The sequence below is a fragment of the Halichoeres trimaculatus genome, unplaced genomic scaffold, assembly GCF_033239565.1.
Source record: "Halichoeres trimaculatus isolate MK-OKI-2021-1 unplaced genomic scaffold, fHalTri1.1 fHalTri1_scaffold_9, whole genome shotgun sequence".
NCBI lineage: Eukaryota > Metazoa > Chordata > Actinopteri > Labriformes > Labridae > Halichoeres > Halichoeres trimaculatus.
In genome coordinates, this window is record NW_027437188.1 from 21,453,569 (window position 1) to 21,477,006 (window position 23,438).

At 39.9% G+C, this 23,438-nt stretch overlaps 1 protein-coding gene across 1 annotated transcript in view; it reads left to right on the plus strand.

Moving 5' to 3' along the window:
- Positions 1–23,438, plus strand: part of si (sucrase-isomaltase) — an 83,470-nt gene that overhangs the window by 28,559 nt on the left and 31,473 nt on the right. Inside the window, exons 11-24 of the mRNA XM_074679429.1 lie at positions 292–423; positions 510–629; positions 3,602–3,715; positions 4,247–4,331; positions 4,997–5,114; positions 7,757–7,928; positions 9,337–9,453; positions 12,588–12,742; positions 13,969–14,053; positions 17,732–17,788; positions 20,565–20,689; positions 21,075–21,163; positions 21,308–21,357; positions 21,858–22,037. Of these exons, the coding sequence (XP_074535530.1) occupies positions 292–423; positions 510–629; positions 3,602–3,715; positions 4,247–4,331; positions 4,997–5,114; positions 7,757–7,928; positions 9,337–9,453; positions 12,588–12,742; positions 13,969–14,053; positions 17,732–17,788; positions 20,565–20,689; positions 21,075–21,163; positions 21,308–21,357; positions 21,858–22,037 (1,599 nt within the window). The remainder of the gene's footprint in view (positions 1–291; positions 424–509; positions 630–3,601; positions 3,716–4,246; positions 4,332–4,996; positions 5,115–7,756; positions 7,929–9,336; positions 9,454–12,587; positions 12,743–13,968; positions 14,054–17,731; positions 17,789–20,564; positions 20,690–21,074; positions 21,164–21,307; positions 21,358–21,857; positions 22,038–23,438) is intronic.

Sequence of the window (23,438 nt, forward strand, 5' to 3'; positions counted from 1 at the left end):
CCATGGCAGCACGACTGGGTGCATTTACTGGGTATTAAAAGTCTTATTTGCTTATTTTATTCATGCAACATGCAAATAGGGTTTTAATGCATGGAAGTCACGTCAGAATTCTCGACTTTCGATTAACCTTTGAATATCAAAAAGTATCTCTTAGCAGACGTAAACTCATCAACGTATTCATACAATGTATTCTAAAAGACTGACTGGAAACATAACCAGGACACTGATTTCTTAAAATGCCATAAGATTTCAGAATTAACAGTAATTGTTGTTGTTTTTTTTCCTTCACAGGACATTCAGTACACTGACATTGACTACATGGAGCATAAGAAAGATTTCACTTATGACAGAGTGAACTTCACTGACCTGCCTCAGTTTGCTGACTACCTTCATGAGAAGGGACAGCGATACATCCTCATTCTGGTAGGAAATACTTTGGATGAAACCATTTCTGGACCTAAAATGCAGCCAATGTTTGATGGTGTTGTGACTGTTTCTTTTTGTCCCAGGATCCTGCCATAGCCACCAGTAAGAGAGTAGGGAATGCTCCGTATGAGGCCTACGACCGTGGAGAGGCGAAGAAAGCCTGGGTCACTGAATCTGATGGAAAGACTCCTCTGTTAGGAGAGGTGAGCTTCCTTTTTGATATGTTTAATCAGATGAAAGAAAACACTTTTTGTTAGATAATTTTCATCAGCATTTGAGCAGAGGTTCACCTCCACCAGCCTCATCAACACCAAGCTTCAATACTACTTTTGTCCTATGCCTGCATACTGCTTTCATGAGTCATCATGGGATAGCTTCAAGATATCCTTGACTGATCAAGGGTTGCTTTAGTTTGTCTGTTGCTTTCCTGTACTGACCTGTTTGAGTACAAGGTCAAGCCAAGGTCACATTATTGATGCAGTTATTTATTTTTTGTATGGCTAAAAATGAAAGAATATCCTCACAAAACACACAAATTGACTTCATAAAATTATTTTAAAAGAGATCCAATGCATGGAAGAAAGAAGAAACAATGAAATCAAATAAGTAAAGAAAATAAGGGGAACACAAAAAATAAAGAAAAAAATAAAGTGATAAAGAAAGAAAGAAAACTAGAAAGAAAGAAAAAGGAAGAACAAAAGAATGGAAACAAAAAAGAAGAGGGAAGTAAGAGGAAAAGGAAGTGAAAAAGAAAAGAAAAATAAAGTTCAGAGCTTCATGTTGTCAGTGGCGTAAAGAGGTTGCTTTATAAAATGTATAGTCTTGATCATTCTAGGAACTTTGAGCATAGTTAAAATGTCATGTGTTTTTTAGAGAAACATGTTAGGAGCAAGAATAAGTCATCACATCATCATCAGTATAAACTTTAACAGACACCTGTTAAACTGAACTAACAATTTCTTTTTTCATGACTCATCAGAAGGTCTGTGTTTCTATAAGGACTTCATGACACATCCTAAATCAAAAGCATGAACACTTTCATTCACCTAGTGGATCAAAGTACAAGTGTGACTGTTTCACCACAGGCTCAAGCCAAGATATTCCTTAATGGAAGTTCAATCCTACGGTTTGTTATTTCTGATCCTTTTCCCCCACAGAGCACGTGTATAAAAAGCTCTCCCCTGCAGAGACAGCTGGAGGTGGGGGGGTAGAAGTCTGTTGCTCTGGTGCTTTTATCGTGTTGCCTTTGACTACGCACACGATTAGGCCCAGTCCCTCTGCTAATCGCTTTTTCATGCTGTTTATAACAGGTCAAACATATGCATTGATTCCACATTAGTGTTCAATCTTAAACTGTTCTGCATCACTGCATCCCAGATTACGAGTGTGTAGATGTGCCTGTTTGTCGGAGCAAGTGGAAGAATATGAGTCTGCGTGTGCAACACTGTGCATCCATGCCTCTTGATGAGAAGCTATTCTTGGCTGTTTATGCTTTATGTCTGTGCATGAGTGTGAGATGATGATTGATTCCATGTTATTTCCATATGAATGTGTGTGTCTCGGGTATTAAAACAGAAAGGCTTAGCAAAATGACCTTTTAGGTAGCTGTTTCCCAGATAAAGGAGATATAGGAACAGACTGGTGTTTATTCGCCTTTAAGACGACTAATTGCTTGCAAAGATAGGGATGAAAGCTTTTCCTGGTTGCTCAGTGTGCCTCTGTTGTGCCAGTAAAAACGAAGCACGACCTCATGCATACTGTGAAAAATCACAAAGGAAGAAAAAAAGGGAAGGCGGTAAACAAAGCAATGCAGAGAGAAAGGAGTCAGGTTTTAAAGGTAGAAATGACAGACAGAAACCTCAGCAGAGAAAGGCAGGTAGGTATACCAGCAGTCACAAATAATAGATTACAAAGTAATGTACAAGGGAGACAGACTGGCTGTCTTTCTGAGCAGGAGAGTGACATGGAGGTACACAAGAGTCAGACACAGTGAGAGACAAGAGACAAAAAGACAGATTATCAGGCAAACACAAAAAAGGGACAAGCAGAAAACCTGCCTCTGTTTCCGAGCAGAGATAAAGACCGATAAAGGCACACACGCAGACAGACAGGTAATGACAAAGACGGGCAGACTGACAGACAGGGGAGCATAAAAACAGACAGACGGGCATAAAGATAGAGTCAGATACACAGCTACAAATGCCAGCAGATTTGTTGAAAGTGTTTACTGGGGTGTCAATGCTAGTAAGCAGCTGGAGATGTCAGAGAGACTGAATCCAAAGATAGAAAGGGGTGGGTATGACTGTAAAAAGAAAGATGGACACCATGGGGGACTATCAATAAGCTCTGACCTTGGAGTTCTGACCACCTGCCAAAAACATCTGCCTGTAAATCCATGTGTGTGTGTGTGTGTGTGTGTGTGTGTGTGTGTGTGTGTGTGGGTGTGCACGTGGGTGTGTGTGGGCACGTGAGCGTACAGAAGTGTGATTCATGTCTTTGCCACAAACTGGGTTGTAAAGTTATTGGCAGAGGAAGTAAAAGGTAAAAGATAGCAAGCAAGTGCAACCTTGAGATTTAATATCTACTGTGCTGCATCTACGGAGGGTTTCACACACATACACACGCGCACACACATAAAATCTTTGGCTTTCTCTGTGGATTAATCTTTTTTTTTTCCTCAATACATGTCATTAAGGACGTCTCCTAACACACAGTCACGTCTAGAGATTTCTATTGCATTATCGATTTCTCCTCTCCTCTCCTCTGTTCTCTTCCTCAACGTCTCTCTCTTCCCCATCTTTCTCCTCTGCCATCTCTCCCTCATCAATCCCGCCCCCTCCTTTACTTCATCTCTCATCCTCTGTTCTCTCCTCTTTGTCATTTTCACATCACCTAAGCTGTTACCCTGACACTTCCATAGGCCCAGTTTTAGCTTCTGCTTGTTTCACTCCGCCCACACCCTCTTAACTTATCATTCACCATCATGTTGTTCACATGCGGAGTAAAGATTCTCTTACAACAGACACTGCATTTTTAGATGAAGTCTAATGCATTTTGCATAAAGGGAATCCAATCAACAGGGAAGCTCTGTGTGAAGCCAAATGTTCTCAGAGTTTGATCCAAAACTATCAAAAAGTACTTTTAAACACATTCCTCTCACACTCCCCCCTCTCAGGTGTGGCCAGGAGAGACTGTATTTCCAGACTACACCAGCCAGAATTGCATCGACTGGTGGGTTGATGAGTATGAGCGCTTCTCCAGGGAGATCAAACACGATGCCCTCTGGATTGTAAGTCAATTTCAAAATACGTAAAATGAAGAGTGTGTATTCACTTACAGTTTTCACGAACCGACATTACTCTGCAGCCAATTAAGGCACACCGGGGCAGCCAGCTAGCACTTTTTGTAATTTTCAGCTGCAATTACTCTACCGTGGGTTGAAAACCAGGGTCTGTTAAGAGCACCAAACACGGGCTGACATGAAAACAGGCTGGAATTCGTTTTAAGCTGTTAATGATCCCTTGGCTGAAAATTTGGAATCACCTCACTTATTACTGAAGCTGTTTGCTGCTGCACAAACCTTTTCACTTTTAACTTTTAACACCTTTGCTCTACCCAAGTGACTTAATGTTTAGCAAATGGTACAATGTTGGTTGAGAATAAAAAATAATCATTTTTAAGCAGGAATTCTACTTTTGCAATTCAGTTTTCAGCAAATAATTGCTATTGTTGTCCAAAATGATCTGTTTATTTGCATGAAATTTTTTAGATATGACTCTGTGATGACTGTACTAATCAATACTCACTGATACTCTTGTAGGACATGAATGAGGTAGCTAATTTCAAGAAAGGCTCAACTAAAGGCTGTGTTGACAACAACCTCAACTACCCTCCATATACTCCAAGTAAGACTTAATTTACGTGTGTGTGTGTGTGTGTGTGTGTGTGTGTGTGTGTGTGTGTGTGTGTGTGTGTGTGTGTGTGTGTGTGTGTGTTTTGTCAACTTTAATCACTCCCTTAACTTGGTCTGTTTAAAACTTTGAAGTTTAAAGATAAACAAAAAAGCTTGAAAATATTGCGCCCAAAGGTTACCGTACTGCAAAGAAATAGATGATTTCATTGGCCTGCAGCTTGTAGCCAAAGTCCTGTGCACAAGTTGATAAATTCAACACAAAAGCTCATAAAGTAAGTTGAGGTCCAGAGGAAAACTCATCTAAAGTAGTGGGTCCCTTGTGAGGAATTTGGGAAATGACTCGTTTGCCACGTCTTTTACTCGACTGTGTCCCTGACAGGATGATCATAACTGGAAAAAGGCATGCTCCCTTGATGCTTCCTTTTTATTGGACTTCTCCTTTGTCATACTCGGCCATCTTCCTTCCATACCTCACTTCCTCTTTCACCCAACTTCCTATTGCCATATATATCATTGTCTTTCTCTGTCTTTCTGCTCTCTTTGTCCTCTCTCACATTCCTATTGCTCTTCTTCTCTCACTGCATCCTATACTTTGTATTCAGGCCATACCTCACTTTTTGCTCTGTCTTTACCGTCTTCATCTTTCTTCTTCCCCAGAGATCCTGGATGAGGTGATGTACAGTAAGACTCTGTGTATGGATGCCAAGCAGGCCTGGGGGACCCACTATGATGTCCACAGTCTGTATGGCTACTCTATGGTGCTGGCTACTGAAAAGTGAGTGAATTTACAGTAACCTGTAACAGTGTGCATGTCTTGTGCTACCAAGGCTGACTTGCAACAACTTGTAGATTTAAAATGCATGTGGTCATCCAAACAGTACAACTCACAAAATCTTCAAAATCAGGCATTGCCTGAAGAAGAGGTTATTGAGAAACAGCCCAATAACAAAACGGTGGAGCTGACATGCAAAAGTGCAACAGATAAACATGTCACTCTAGCGCAGCTGTGACTTCTGCCCTCTGGTAAATCATTGCATGCACATCTTGTGAGTTGGATCTCATGTGACAAGTGCAAAAATGTGTTTGAATGAGCTGATCTCAAAAGGTTAGTGATTTAACTTCTTATTTGTGTATGGCATTGGAACAGTTTTAGGGCCCATTGGCTTAACAAACCAAAGAGGTGAAATCAATGGCATTGAGATATCATTGAGACAAATTAAGCATAAACCCAGTAAAAGTTTATTTCACTTGTTTACCGCTTTATTTCTCAACATCAAGGCAGGAAACTCTTGTGAGTAGAGTGAACATATGCTTGTTGATTTAACAGGATTTGCTTTACATACCTGCATTTTGTAAAGCCTTCATTCAGATGATGCTACCTGATCTTATGCTCTAGAAGTTGCATTTGTTTTTTTGTGTCTGAGGCTGGGCTTGGGTAAAATACAAATGATTCACAGATACGAATGCTTTGTCTTACTTCAGTCTAAGGTTAAAGGAATGTCAGATGTATGTCAGATGATGTTGTAACCACCTCTTAAAGACACGTCAGTGATTTCTATTGCTGTGTTAAGTCTGGTGACCCCTTTGTCTCATGAAGGTCATACTGACCAAAATGTTACGTAAATGAAATATTGTGGAGAGTTATACATTGTGCTGTAAACTCATTTTACTAACAAAAAGGAACATTGAAAGTGTTGGAGTCCAAACCTCCACCACTTCCCACAAATTTGAGCGAGTTGGAAAACAAACTGGTCCCATCTATTGTACATTCAAAAGAAAGGCCTTTGGCTTTGGAATTTTTTCTGGAAATATATTGACACTATGACGAGACGTGCTCCACTACAATCCAGTTTGGACAACTTTATTTATCCCACAAGGGGCAAGTCATTTGTGGATTCCTAGTTTACATTCATGCCTGCGTTCAGTCAACAACATAATAAATAATCAATCAATCTGTCAAAGAACCACATTTAAACATGTTGTTCAAACAGTATGTGTAGAACAAGATGCAAAAAATAAGAAGGCAAAGAAAAGATGCCTTAATTGCTGCAAAATACATCAAATTCTCAAGTTAAATGTTGAAATGGTACGACTCATTTCATCTATGTTTTGTGCTCACAGCAATCATTTGCACATTTGTTAAGTATTTTAATCATTTTGGCCATCACTGTATTTAATAAACAAAGACAAAATAAATAGGTTTTAATACTGAGGGCAACAGTCTCATCTAGCTTTTTACAGAAGCATCCACTGTCTGGACATCAATAGAGCCAGTACTTTCAGTTGCTTGAGTTGTAATCTGGTTTAATGGCAATGGTATGGGAAACTGCATCAATTAGATGGAACCACACACTTGCACTAATGCGTTTCCAGCTGATGGAAAATAACTTCCAATAAAACCAAACCAGCAAGTGCACACTCATAAGCTGTTACAAGACAGTGCCTGGCCAAGACATTTGGATTGTTTTACTTTCAACAATAGGTCATATAACTCACACCTGCATTACAAGGCCTCCATTACCCTTTATTCACTTTTGGGAATAATTGCAGCAATCTTTTGATGATTCATCTTTGTCGTAAGCTGTCTGATGTACCTTAGAGGCCTGTGGAAACAATTTGAATAAAATGCCACTGTAACCTTTCAGGTACTTTTTTTAAAATCAATTATTTGGCCCTGAATGAGGCTGATTTGATTTTTGCAGTGACTGCAGAGGTATTTGAGAATCTTCCATTATGTTAAAATCTGAACAGTATTTACAGTTTCTTCTTTTTATTTGAAGACAAAAGTGTCACTGAGCCAAACATTATTTATAAACATGTTCAATGATAACTCTTGTGCAGAAAGCATCATTGAAAATACCTACTGCTACCATGTTTACTTCAAGCACAAAGTGTACACAGGTGTGATTTACATACAGGTGACACAAAGACACACACTCTACACAAACTTGTTGGACCCACTGAGAAAAAGTCTGCTCAAGTCAATTTGCTGACTCATTCCTTTAAGACTACCTCACTCTTCTACTGTCTTCTTCTTCTTCTCCTCTCTCACTCTGCACTAATTAAAATGTATTATTGGCAGGAGACACATTTTGTAAACATCATCAGGACTTTCTATTGTCATAAAAATCTATGTCACTTCGATTTTCCTCATCAAACAAAATAATAATGAACAATAGGGAAGAAAAGTACCACTCCTTCTGGCTTTGTCCCCACTCAATGCCTCTCTGTCTCACTCTCTTCTGAGTTTGCACTGCATGTGCTTGTGTATGTGTTTGATATCTCTTACTCCCTTGTGCTGTTTGAGTCATCCTCTCTCTAGCTGAGTCCCCATGTCCTTGTTATCTTATTGACCTCTTTATCTGCCCCTCTCTCTTGTTCTGCCTCTCCCCTTGCTGCTTCCACTCCATCCCACAGAGCTCTGCAGCATGTCTACGGAGAAAATCGTACCCTCATGTTGACCCGCTCCTCCTTCCCAGGTGTGGGAAAGTATTCGGGTCACTGGCTGGGGGACAATGCTGCCAACTGGAACGACATCAAATGGGCCATCCCTGGCATGCTGGAGTTTGGGCTCTTTGGGATTCCCTATGTGAGTAAAACTTCACACAGTGAGTACATCTTATGCTAAGAAAACAACACAGTGGGACAGGAAAAGATAATTGGCCACTTTCACAAAGACACTGATGGAAAAGAAGTGTCTTGATGTTTTGATTGGGACTTGATTTTAGGTTTTGCCAATAATCTGTGTTGGGTTAAAGATGTCCCAAAATTTGAAAAAGGGAAAATGGTAGGGGCCCAAGTCTTAGCCTGATACAAAGGACATAACCTAACACATCTGTACCTCATTTACCAACACAACAATTAGCTAGCCGCTCTTGGCTCTTGTTTTCTTTGTTTTGTTTAGTAAACAAGTAGTTCTGGCATTCAGAAGTGTCTCTAGGTGTTTAAAGAGGATTCAGATGCTAATTGTGAGCTATGTTCCAATACAAGCATGAAGACAAAGGGGCAGGCAAGAGTGTTTGGAAAAAGATCCATTAAAAAGTCTGGAAGCACACTGACTCTCGTTGAGAACTACATGCTAAAAATCTTGTTGTTAGATAAAAACAAGCGCACTGCTAGTCAGCACCCTCGAGTACACTGTACTGTAAGCCTGTGCATCTGCAGTGTACAGAGTTCAAATTGTGGTTCGAAAAACAACACAGAGTCAAAAACTCTCACAAACACACATTTGTCCAGCTGGGTGCCTCAGGTGGTCTCATAGATGCCAACCACATCCCAGTGGGACTGTGTCAAGAAGATTTTAGGTTCTTCATTACACACACACACACACACACACACACACACACACACACACACACACACACAAACACACAACACACACACACACACACACACACACACACACACACACACACACACACACACACACACACACACACACACACACACACACACACACCTAGAGGGAGAGAAGAGAGAGGCAGCAGGAGAAATAAGATTTGGATCGATTCCTCCCTGTTGAGTGTGTGGTAAAATGTGTCCAGTAGTAAACAACAGAATCTAGCAGTGTTTGTGAACTGGCCTTTGACTCAAATGTCTTTCTTAGACTGCATTAAGTAAATAATGCAAATAAAGATCACTCTTTGCATACACTTCTACTGATAAATGTTGACTGACTTGAACCAACCTCTAGAAAATAATCTAAAAGGACTTTTACTGCCAGCTATTACACTACTGCCAGATAATTCAGTTGTCTGTTTTCCTTCTGGAGATGCCCACCTTGACATTTATAATACATACAGAGCTACTTTATTCTATTATGGCTACAGCAAACAATTTCAAACTTCCAGTCCACAACAACCCCCTTTGCTTGTGTGAGTCAAATGGCACTCCATCTAAAGGATTCCAATGCATTCAGTTTAAACTGTAGGACCTTAATAGAAATATACTGCAAGTCCGTTCTAAATGTCAGGCTGTCGTTCCTTTATGTATTTCAGATCGGCGCCGACATCTGTGGTTTCTTTGATGACTCCAGTGAAGAGTTATGTCGCCGCTGGATGCAGGTTGGAGCTTTCTATCCCTTCAGCCGGAACCACAATGCTCAAGGCTACAAGGTACTGTAACAGCACTTTGTTCTTTATTCCTTATATTAGACTGTCAGCTCTAGATCTATTTATCATATGGCCACTGACTGGTGGAAAGTGCTTGAGGGTATACCTCTGGTTTCACTGTGCTGCCATTCAGTATTCCAGTGGATAAAAAAAAGATCTGTCCTTCAGTTTCCATGCTTTTAATCATCATACAGATGGTGTGTTATAAAGTAAATGCAGTTTGACTCATAATTGAGGTTTAAGACTGGAGATGTTAGCCATTAATAATTATTATAGCTGCTTTGGGTATAGGGACAAGTGAACCTGGAGTAAAGCTCGGGAGTCCAGTGCCAGACTGATACTCATCAAAGAGGTTAAGATCTTGTAATTTCAGTGAAAGATAATGCTGATGAAAATCGGGCTAAATTGCAAAAGTATGATGTGCCATATGGCAGATGAGACAGCTCATGTATACTGAAATATCAAAGCAGTACCGTTCTGGATTTACCCATAGGCATCAAACCTGGCAAAAATAACACACACACACACACACACACACACACACACACACACACACACACACACACACACACACACACACACACACACACAAATAAAATAAATAAATAAGATTAATAATAATAAAAAAATGCCACCCTTTAATCAACATAACCACTCTGATACATTTGCCGCCCCCTTCTTCTTCTTAGTGATACTCAGGGGTCATTTTGTCCCCACCATACACAAATCCTGCATGTGTAAGCCCTTGTAACCACGGTTATTTTCAGTAGTAGAGAAAATTCCGACGCTCCCAAACACACCATCGGCACGCTACGAGAGTTTCAGAGACACAGCTGCAGAGCTTTGAGCATACAGTGTGTCAGCTTATTGCAGAAAGACCGCGAATTTGGTATGGTAAGTAAGTTATAGAAAACGTGATAATATTGGAAATCAAGGTGAAAGTTTGTACTCAGGAAACTGTGGTGGCTGACTTACCTGCGGTATTCTTTGACAGTTTCGGTGTCGTAACCTATCAAACTTCGTGCTGGTGAAGCCTTAGCTCAAAGTCTATGATCAGTCACTATGCTGTCAATTTACAGACAATGAAGAGAGTCCACAGACATCTCTTCTTATTTTAACAAGAGGGTAAGTTTAGGAGAGACACAGCCAACAGATGAACAGCTGCGCAGTTTTTGAGGAGGAGAAGGATGCGAAGGAACAGACAGAGGGAGAGAGTGCAGTGAGGAAGAACAGGCAGCAGCAAATATAGGCAAGATTCAGCAAGAGGAGCAGACGTCAATTAAATTTCTCGATTTATTTCTAGGATTTTCCATTGTATACCAGAAAGAAACAAACTCAAATAAAAAAGTAAAAGAAAGTAAAAGAAAAGAAAAAATAATAATGTTGTAAAGTTATTTTTGGTTTCCTTTAAAATGTTTATATATATATATATATATATATATATATATATATATATATATATATATATATATATATATATATATATATATTTATATATATATATATATATATATATATATATATATATATATATATATAACTCATCGGCAAGTGTAAAACTTTACTTGGACTAGCTCTGATGAAACAACATTATTTTTATGTTTCTAGAAAGTTTTTATAAAAACAATATTCTTCATGACTCAGAAGTTTGGGATACTCCTTAAATTGTCAGTCTGCAGCAGAGACATTGAGTTGCCAGAATGCCAAGGTAGGCAGTTAGAATTAGCCTTAATCACCCAAAGGAAACAAATACACCATTTAATCATTCTATACAGCTTTGTTTTGGTAATTTGGTTTCTGGGAACACCATTCAATCTCTGCACTAGCACTTCTTGTTGCACAGCCTGATGCTTTCTGTTTCAGCTAATTGCTGTGGAATGAAGTGCTTCAAAATGGTCAATGAGTTTGCTCTTTTAAAAATTTTCAGGAACAAACAAGGATTCACGATCTTGTATATTTAGTTGGAGCTATAATAATAATATATGTTGACATTGTAATACAAATTGTCATATTTACATTTCTTTAATAATATTTCATAAATTCAAATTGTTTAAATGTCCCATTTCAGATATCAGAAAGACACAGGAGAGCATGTGCTGAGCTCATATTTAGATAAAAACAAACCATGCTACTGTTGTAGATAACTATAGCTTGCAGGAATAGGACAATATTGATTGTTGAACAGTTTCAAGTTGGTGCTCTCACAACATATGACATGTGGTATTTCTACGCTGAACATTTTTTTCAAAAATGGCATGACATCTAGGTAGGAAAATTGAGAGGAAGGTGGTCATGGCGGTGGTGTGGGGTGTGTTTTTGCTTGAGGACAGGGACATGATGATGATGAATTTGAAGGAGAATTTCCTCCAAATGAGACAGCTAATGTGTGACCTTTGGTTTGCCCTAATCATGGCTCTCATCACACAGCCATGCAGGCCAGTCGTAACATACATATACACTCACATTTACACACACACACACACACACACACACACACACACACACACACACACAGACACACACACACAGACACACACACACAGACACACACACACACACACACACACACACAGACACACACACACACACACACACACAGTTCTCATCACACTCCTAGAGGTGCCGAGGGCATAAATGATTAGCCAGATGAGAGAAGCACAGCCTGTTAGCAGCTAATCACCCTCTCACTCTCCACTATCATAGAAATTAAATCATACTTCTTTTTCTTTCTCACACATTTCCCCCGTTTTTTGTTCTCCCTGGTTCTCTTTTGCTCATCTTCTTAGCAAACTTTGCTCTCAAACTAGCCCTATGTAAAGTTAATTTCCATTTAATCATTAACAATAAGGTTAATGTCCGCTTATTCCTCATAAATAATCCGGTGAAGTTGGGGGGGGGGGTGAACAGTTGTTTTGTTTTTCTTTCCATCAGCCTCTCAGCCCTTCCGTCATTTCTTCTCATCCTTTTCATTCCTTTCACTTCAAGTCCCTCTCCATCTTTTTAAAATTCTCCTTCCCTTATTTCAACAAGTTTTTTTCCTCCTCTCTTTTTGTCCCCTGTGCATAAAAAGACGAATCATTACTTTCCACTTTTACATTTATCAACACCAGCACTTTAATGCATCTTTCTGTATCCAGCCCCAGGATCCAGCTGCATACGGTGCTCAGTCAACGCTAGTGAGGACCTCCAAACATTACCTGATGATTCGCTACACGCTCCTGCCTTACCTCTACACACTCTTCTACAAAGCCCACACAACAGGGGAGACTGTTGTGCGTCCCGTCATGCATGAGTAAGTCACTGAAGTTAACATAGGTGGACTTGTAGTTGAACATGCTAATTTAATTGAGAATACTAATGATGGTGTGCTTGTAACTTTGTAAAATAAATGTCACAGATTAATTTGTGGGTTTCAACAGAAAAAAAATATAGCATACACATTGATGTGTCTCATTAGCATCCTAAGTTTGGAACCAACTATGAATGTTTACATGTCATGTTTTTTCTTCTTTATTCTGTTTTGTTTCATTGGTTAGAATGTAAAAAGATAATGCTGATGCTAATATTAGCAAGATTCAAGGTTGTAAACTGTTTTAGGGTAAGATGACACATGAGGCTACCTTTATAGACAGAAGAATTTAATTTATATTGGCTAAGTGTCAGAACTGCTAGCTTATCAAATACATAATCTACCATATCCTTGGAAACAAACTCATGTAAAGCTTGGTGCTTGAGTCAGAGGGTTGTATGGGCCGTTTTGCCCAAACGTTATGTCCTTTTTGTTACTCATCTCAAAAAACAAAATGCTGAACAGCAGCCAAGGAGCAGAGCTGAATTGAGACATACCCTGAGATACAGTAATTAAGGCAAAGCTATCCAGCTGCTTGACAAACAGTCTGAAGCTTGTAGCCCTATACGTGTCAAATGAAAATCTTTTAATTGTGAAAAGTGTCTTTAAAAATGTTCTAACAGTACACAAAGGAAAACCAAGCTTTAGTCCATACACAAGAAGTGATGGCTGTACGAGAGACAGCTCACTATAGACAATCAGCAGCAGCAGAAAGGCAGTGATCAAAGTGGGCTGTGATGACGATTGAAAGAAGCACACCTATACTGCAATCAACAATGTGTTAAGTGTCAAAGGATATTTCTGGTACGTTATTGTACTATATGTTTAGCCTTGGTCTCCTAAAGGCATTGCATGTATTGGACACACAAGGGTTCCATTGCATTTAAGCTGTATTTTCAGGCAAACTTCATGACTGTCAAAAAGGGAAAAAATCAAAAATGCAGGAAAAAAAATGTTTTTTAGGGTGGGGTGAAAATAAAGGGTGAATTGTTCAAGTTTGAAATGTCTGTATTATGTTTCCATTTCCATTTCTTCATTTGTGAAAAATCTTGAAAGAATCAAAAAATTGCATGGAGGCAACTTTACCTATTTAGTTTGTGTTTAAAGAGTAGATCATGATGAATATAAATATTCCACTTGACTCAATAGTCTGCTTTGTTGTGCACTAGGTTCTACACTGACAGTGCTACATGGACTGTGGACCGTCAGTTCCTCTGGGGAAGACATTTGCTCATCACACCTGTACTGGACCCAGTAAGTCAATATTTACACACAAACACTATGCTCCAGTACACATACAAGTAGTGATTAGGCTTTGGTCTGTCAAATGCATGCCCTCCTCTACCAAACTTGTATGTATGGTAGACATCAAAACTTTGTGATATTATGCAGAAAAGTACACGTCGTACATGAAGAAATGTGTCTCCGAGATGTTGCAGATCAGTTACTCACACAGCCATGCATACACACGCACTCTGACCTCCACTGGGAAAACATGACATGGGATTTTCTTTGTTGCCCTCTCCTCCTCTCATCCTTCTTTCTTCTCTCTTTCATACTCTCCCTCTTTTCTCTCAGCTCTAATGAGAGCACTGACCTCATTACTAGCAGATTAGAATTGTAGATAGAAGTGTGTATATGTGTGGTTGTGCATGTTTGTCTTGGTGCATGTGTGCACGTGTAGTGTGTACATTCTAATGCGTGTGGCGAAACTTGCATGAGAATGTGCACGTACACAACGATTGCGGTCATGTCAAAGTGGCCTGATTAATAAGCAATTTAGCGTGGCCTCTTGTGAATTACAGAATCGTAGAGAGCGAATTGGATTCATAGTAGGGCCAGGAATGCAGTAGCTTCAATCAGAGTGGGAAAGTTTCTCACAAAGAAGTGGAGGGTTATTCTTATGGTGCCTTAGGGTATGAGCTGCCTGCAAGATGACTTTACAGGTTGTTGGACAAGTGAATCAAAAGAAAAACAGCACTAATAGCGTGATGGGGGTAGCAGTGTTGGGTCCTTTCAAAGCCAGGGTCATAGCTCAATTGTAGTTACCGTTAGACACAGAATAGACTGAAAAGAAACCCATTTTCAGTGGGTGTGTTATGGGCTGGCATCAATTATCAGCAACCACTTATTTTTCTGTCTCTTTAAAAGCAATGTGCTCTGCATCAAAGTGCCCTGATAATTGAATTGAGGGTAATGACTGCAAAAGAAACAAAACCCCACAGAGAACTATTATGACCTTGCTTGTGATGGTGAAAAAATGTAGAGCATGGAATTAAAGGTTGGTAGAAAAACTTATTTAGGTGCATGAAAAAGTGTAAGCTGACATTATCTTTATCTGTATCTGGAATGTGACAGAATAAGGAACTGCAGGTACAGTATTCTTTTAACTGATGTTCAGAGGATGCATTCAGCCTTACAAATCTCACTTTCTGCATCATGGCACATTCTGACAGCTTTATGTGAGAAGCGCATCCTTCCATATGTGCAGCGCAGTTGAGTACAGTTAGGATGAGAAGTACAAGATGTGTTTCTCCAAGTGATAGAGTGAAAAATCAATTTGGCCAACAGCTTGGACAAGCAGACAAATAGAGCTGTATGCTTTGGAATAACATCAAGCCCCCTGACAACATTATGTTAATCGGTCAATAGTAAGCTGAGCATAAGCTAACCTCTGACTCACAAGCACTGGAGTTTTTGAAATCTAGAAACGATGTTGGATCTGATGGAAAAAGTCATAGTGATGGCATAAAAAGGAACAAATCAGCCTCAATTAAAAACATTTAGTGTTCTGTTACTGGTATGAAGGTTTAAACTGCTTTTTAGTTTAAAAAAGCATAGTTTTTTTCTTTAAGCAGCATCTGTGAGGCCAGCAAAGAGTGGTTATAAAAACCGAATCCGTTATTGAAAAGAAGCAGGCCAAAGCCCAGTGCAGCACATTGACATTGGCTTTAAAGGCATCTGAGACCTCTGCTGCACCACTTGAAAGAGATTCTTTCAAAATGAAAGATTGGAGGTGGCTGAATATTCATCTTGTGTGGTGACAGGTTACTGCTGAGCCGTGGTGTTGTGGTGTAAACCAGGCTAAGTGCCGGCATTAAGAACAGAGTGCTCGCTGATGCATCAGGCTCTGAAGAGCCACATGAAGAGATAGTGTCAGCTACTCGAGGAGGTCACTGGCTGGTCTTTAGCAACCCTTCACAACCTACCTTCGAATTCCTTTTTCATTATTCTCATGTGTCTCCTCCTCTCCGTCTCTTTCTATTTATCGCTCTGCTTCTCCCTTTCTCTAATGATGCTCTTGCTCTCTCATTCAGATCAGTCAATGCTTTACCCTTGATCTCTGTGATAAACCAGGAGATCTCCTGCACTCTCTCTCTCTGTCACCCCCCTCTGGTCTTCATCCATGTTTCCACTCTCCTCTTGCCCATTACTCGCTTTTCTGTTTAGCTCATCCTTTCATCAAATGTTGGCTCCCTTATCTCATCTGCATTCTCTTAATCAGCTGCTGTCAACTCACCCTTGTGATCCAGCTTCATTTCATCCCATATCTCACCCCTCCCCTATCCTTCCCTCTCTTTACCCCTGTATCCTTCTCTGGCCCTCTCATCTACCTCGGCTACCATCTGATCATTCTGCCAGCATGAATCTTTGGCCCACCTGATCAAAACTTACCTCATGGCTAACGGAGCCTTAGTACTCTAAATGAGGATACAGGCCTCATGCCTTGTCCCTCTCAATCACAGTTAGCAGCCCTGCTAAGTCCGACAGTCCCTTCCCATTTGTCAGGTGAGTGAGTGATTGGCGCCGCAAGCAAATCAGACACCAGAAAACGAGGTGTAGGGGGAGCATCTATTTCCCTAGGCCGTAATACCACAGGCTGTGCAGCATTAGTGACAGGTGATCTGCCTCAAACTGCAAATTTGCCCTCCTAAGGGGACATTATGTCATTTAATTTATTTAGCAGGCCGTTACAGAAATATGCCTCTATCATATTTCACTCTTTTTACTGCTCCACGTGTACCTTTTGGCTGTTTTTGCTTTCCAACTACAAATCAGACCTCCAACTGTTTGATTGTCCCCCTTCATTGTTCCCAGTTTGTTTATTTTCCTTTGCTTCACCCGTTACCTTTTTTTCTGGTTTGTGATGCCAAACCCCAAGTGTCACAAATTGGAACATACTGCTGTGGTGAGAAAGAGAAAGAGCAGTACAGGGATGGTAAGCAAGATGTTGGTGCCATCAATGCCTCTGATAGACAGTCATGGCTTACACAGCTGACATAGTGTATTTCACATTCAGTCTGGTTTGAGAAGGACCTGTGGTTTGCTCTTTTCTTCTGCTGTGCCCTCTGTGTTTATCTTGCTCTCTTTCCCTCTGTACAGCCTTGTCACAAAGAGCAGGGAAGTGACAACGCTATCAAAAGCTCTGCACTCTTCTATTGATTGCTCCTGTCTGTCCCCCACCTTAAGCCATCAAAGGTTGTCACATATCAGTCGTTGCTTGATGCTGTCTTTTCTATCATCTGTTGCATCAGAGCACTGTAGTCTAAAATGTCACAAGGGCTCTGTGGGAACTTAGTATCAGATAATAGTTTTTTTTTTTTTTCTTTTTACATAACCCTGTTTGATGAAAACTTTTTATCTCTTTCCCCATTATCAAGTTGCACTGATGCACAATGTACCCAGTTTTCAGTGGTGTATTATTGCCTTTCTCGGCGTATCAAGTCCCATGAGATTAAAGTGTCAGTGTTGCTGCTGCTAGCTACAATGGGACTCACCAGTTGCAAACATGGTTCAAACACAGGCTTTCACACAAAAGACAGAGCTGACAGACTTTGATGTCTGCACAACAAACTGGAAGCATGAAATTCATTATTCATATATGGTTCAACATGTGATATTTGATAATGATCTTTTTCTTGTTCTCAACAGGGTGTGGACACAGTGCATGCATACATCCCGGATGCTGTGTGGTACGACTATGAAACGGTAAAACTTTGTGGTTTGAGTGTGTCATTTGATAGTACATTGCATTCATGATGTCAAGATTGCATAAGCAAGTCGAATTAGTCTAAAAAGTTCATTTTTTTCAGAGTAAGTGTAAAATTGCTGTTAATTTGGGTATTTCATCATGTTACATACTGTCCTTGAAAGAATCAGAGACTCATGGGAAAACTTTGAACAAAAAGGTACAGGACAAAACCCAGAGATCAATGACATTGATCTGTATATCTTGGGCTCATGCAGTGCCTATGCAGTGAGTTTCATTGCAGAGTCTCTTTAATGAAATTCACTGCATGGGCTAAAAATCACTGCCAGAAAACATCATGTATGGACACTATTTGTCTACATCTGTTATTCAGGTTTCAACTGAAGCATGCAAAATGCAAAGTGGGAACGAACCATACATACATACACACACATACATATATATATATATATATATATATATATATATATATATATATATATATATATATATATATATATATATATATATATATATATATATACATATATATATATATATATATATATACATATATATATATATATATATATATATATATATATATATATATATATATATATATATATATATATATATATATATATATATATATATATATATATATATATATATGAATGAAGATACAATTTTTCCTTACACAAATTTGGTATTTTTATATGTATGGTGGTCGCATCTGTCAAAGACAGTGTGAGAGTAGGCTTTGTATGGCTTTAACAGGCACAAGGGTGTGGGCGTTTCTCATCCCTTCTCATATTACATGCGTGAGGGAGCCAGATTATATAAATATAAATAAAACACCTTTCAATGTTGTGCAATCGTATCCACAAACAAGCCACAACAAGCACGGTGGAGTAGATTTAACATGCTTGACAGTCTTTAGTTACAGTAAGCCAAAAGCCAAAAACATTCAAAGAGAAAATTAGATGACAAATAAGCAAAACAGGATTAATTAAAGGGTTATTGCATTTGAATATGTTGATTGCACAGGTGTACCTAATTAATTTGTTTCATCAGTGTGCACTGGAAGTATCACAAACAGGCTTAAAAGCATTGTGTGACATCAGGGGAATTAACACACACACAAAGGACCACATGTATCACATGAAAGTCTTTGCCTGGAGTTCTTTGTTTGAGTCTGAGAGATGAGAGCGATAAGACGGAGCGGGAGTTAGGACAAAGATAGAGTGAAAGAGGGGACAGGGAAGAGAGAAGAGAGACTATCTCCCTGACAGAGAGATAAAAGAGGTGTTGAGCTCCACTGGGACCTTATTTGGGCGTCACAGTGGTGATGTAAAGCGCCCACTGATCAGATAAACGATTAGATTGGCTGTCTTGCTGCCGGCCCCTTGTCCTGGTTGGTCCCCAGTGATTTTCTGGGTAGGAGGATGGAAGGATGGGGGGGTGTGTGATGTTGTGAAAATGACCATGAAAAACAAGTTTAAAGGGGAGGAAGTGATGGAGAAAATGTGGGACAAAAGAGTGGAAAACAGACGCGATTGGAATGAGAGGAAGATAAACACAGCAAGGACGGTCTATGATTTACCAAGGGAGAAAAGAGAGGGGAGGAGGAAAAGAAAAGAGGGGTTGCATGTGCAGTATACGGAGGAGTGGAAAGATGGATGGATAAGCTAGTAGATAAAAAGAGAAGAGAAGACGAGACCTCCTTAAGGAAGACAATGAGAGTGTGACAAGGTCTGAAATTGCTTGTGGACTCCACTACCTCCAGCCCACACTCACTTGTATGCTACTGTACTGTGCAAAATGGTACATGCCACACACACACTCACACATACACAATCTCACACATACACACACATACACACACACACACACACACACACACACACACACACACACACACACACACACACACACACACACACACACACACACACACACACACACACACACACACACACACACACACACACACACACAGCTCCATGGGAAAGAAAATGGAAAAAAAAAATAATTAGAGCACCACAAGAGAGAATAACTGAACGCAGAGAAGGAAGTAGGTAGACGGAAAATGAGAGGAGAGAGTTTAAAACTGTTGAGGCTGGTCTGAGGAGTCTGTCCTCAGGGGGTCTGAAATTAACTGAGTTCTATCAGGGCCTTTAGAGAAATGAGCTGAGGGGCTAAGCGAGAGAGGGAGAAATGTGTTTTGTCATCTTTAATAAGTGCAACTTTGCAGAAGAGCTCAGCCTGACATTTCATCATAGTAATTTTGTCAAAAATCACATTCAGTCTTTGCACTATCTACTTTTTGTGAAAGCATTTCAGTACATTGAGCAAACGTGTTGGGCAAAGTTAAGCAACAAGGACATTCAGGGTTTTTCCTTGAAATAAAAGTTACAGAACTAGATTAGTCTATTATGGAATCTTGTGAAAGCTGTGTAAAGTCATGGGCTTGTTTATTCTCCTATGTTTTCCAAAATGTTCTACTGAAAACCATAGTACAGTGCAAGTAAAGTTGAAGCTCACAAGTAAGATTATTGTTCTTTTTTCAACAATAGTTAAATGTAAACAGTACTATAAGATTGCTCTGTGTTATCTTGAGAGCTGAAAACTTGAACATATAAAATTGTGCAAATCTCTATGACTAAATGCCAGTGTAAAATTCCTTGTCCATGCTTGTGCAAACTTGTATCCACTGTTCTGACCTTGAAATAGGCAGCCTAAGGATTGCCAGTACAACACATGGGTGAACTAATACATTTGTTTCGTTGTCAGATGGAACGTGTGACAAATCGCAAAACGTGGGTTGATATGTATCTGCCTGCTGAAAAGCTTGGTTTACACATCAGAGGTGGTGCAATCCTACCCACACAGAAACCTGATGTCACCACCACTGCCAGGTACACACACACACACACACACACACACACACACACACACACACACACACACACACACACACACACACACACACACACACACACACACACACACACACACACACACACACACACACAAACTCTTTGCTATCAGCTCAAACACTGCTGATGCTCTCATAGACTAATTACAGAGCCGTATTTTCAAATTAGCACATAACCACTCACAGAAGTATCCACCGAACAACTCTTTGTCACTCGTGTAAGCATGAATGCATCCGGATGTATCTGACCCATGTGTACAGACATGTATACATGAGTTAAAGACATGTTGAACTTGCTTGGTGTAGAGAATGGTAACGATGATATAATGTTTGACTTTTGTTTGTGTTTATGTGTTTGTCTATAGTCGGCGCAACCCCATGGGTTTGATTGTCGCTCTTGATGACAGAAACCAGGCATCTGGGGAGCTGTTCTGGGATGATGGAGACAGCAGAGGTATTGTGTGTGGAGCTATAGAAATGTGTGTGAGACAGACACACAATGTAGGGTTTTAATAATGAGCTCTGATTTGAGATGATGTTATTAAGCTGTATTCACATTGCCAAGTGAAGGCCACATCTGCTCTTTTTTTTCCCACAGACACTGTTAAATCTGGCAACCACATCCATTACCAATTCTCTGCTATTTATGTAAGTGTCCCTGTACAAATCTATGCCACCCTTCGCTCTAGCCCACATATTCTTTTTGATCTCAACTCAAGTGCATAGTTCAAAACCACAAGAGACTTTAGACTTCCCCTGTCCAGAACACTGGCATGATTGATCCATGGTGTGTAGCCAAAGCTTTGTTAGATCAAGCACTCTATGTTCCACAACACTCAGGAATGCCTTGCATGTTTTAAACATGCTGATGATGTTCTTTCTGCACGCTAGCATTGCAGTGGGTTGACAGAAAATCTATTGGAGCAGCTGTTTGACTGATAGACAAGAGCTTTGGGAGTTGATAAGCTAGTTGCTTTACCAGTATATCTGATAACAGCAGGAAATGTAAGCTGTGATTGCACACTGCAATGGATCCTATCAATTCTTCCAATCTTCTACTTATGGAAACAAAAAAAAGAAAATAAAATACCCTAAATTATCGGTACTACTCTGAAGTTTAACTTGTAATATAAATCTGTCTCATACAGGGAGTACTGACTCTGCAGGTGAAGCATAATGGCTACAGTGACCCAGCCAACATTATGTTTGAGGACATCACTATCCTGGGTTTCCCTGATCCACCCACACATGTCAATGTGACTCATGTTGAAACAAGCAGCACCACTCAACTGCCAAACAGCAATATCCAGCATGATGCGGCCAAAGAGGTAAAGTGGCAGATCTTCATAAACAGTGACTTTGCAAAACAAAAATGAAAACTGACATATCCAAACTGGTAAAAAAAAAAAAAAACTTTATACAACGGACAACTTTTTAAGATTAGCTTTAGATTGAGTGATGATGTAATGTAAAGAGGCGGTTGTGGCTCAATGGTACATTTGGTCATTTCTTAATCAGAAAGCTAATCTCAGCTTCCTCAGGCACATGCCGAAGTATTCTTGAGCAAAACAATGAACCCAAATTGCTCCCGATGACATAGCCAGCAGTGTGTGGATGTACATGAATGAGACCGGCTGACACTAATCTGCACTTTTCATGGCATCCTCTACTATTAGTGTATGAATGTGGTGTGAATGACTGCATTTGACATGTATAAGAATGCAATGTTGGCAAGGTCCAGCACAGGGTGGAGCCTCTGCTTTACTCAGCTTTAAATTTTGGTTTCACTGATCGTAACTTTGTTATACCACTTCAGTGTCATATGGCATCCAGCAGCCCACAGCAGCATTTTCCATAAAGAGAAGCTGGGACAAACTCAAACCCTCCATCGCACCAAAGAGCAGAGAGACAGTTAGCCACTGGCCAGTGGATACAGACACACATTCAGCTGCTAGAGCCTGATATATTGCCTCCAGCTTGGAGCCAAGTAGAGAGTTAAAATTGGATCTAGGTTTTACGGGTAGATAGAAGCTGAAAGCACGAAACAAAAATGGTAATACTATCTGTTTTCTGCTATCAATTAAAAACTACAATGTCACTGGTGTTTTTTTATATATCTGATTGTTTAGTCCCCAATATAAAAGCCAAGGAAATTACATCTTGGGGTGCCAAAATGTGTAACAGAAAGTAATCTATAGTTAGAAATTGTACTGAACTAATAACACTTTTAAAAATATGATATACATAAAAAGTGGCCTGATACTGTTTCACTGTCCATAGTCACAATAAATGTCAAACCCCTTCAAAGGCATTTCCAGGAAAACCTCGCTGCACTGATACAGCACAGCTGCCAGTTGGATGAGGTCTACGAGACAGACTCTTGTAGGCGTCTGCCATTTGTTTCAATCCGTCCAAATGTGAAACCATTACTGTACATTTCAAGGTTAGCCTCTTAAGTGTAAGAAATGATAACCATGTACATTTGCTGAGAACCATAAAAGCTCTGTTTGAGTGTGTGTAGGTGTGCATGTAAGAGAAAGACAAAAAAAGAATGAGAAATGATGACTAAGAGCAGCGATCCCACAGAAGGCGCCCAGGGTTATGAGCAAGAGCCAAGAGTCTATAAAGTGTCAAGAGGTTTAGTTAAGTAATACCAAAAAGATTTGCTTTGAGTGCACATGGGTTTGTGTGTGTGTATGTGTGTGTATGTGTGTGTGTGGCCCTGGCTT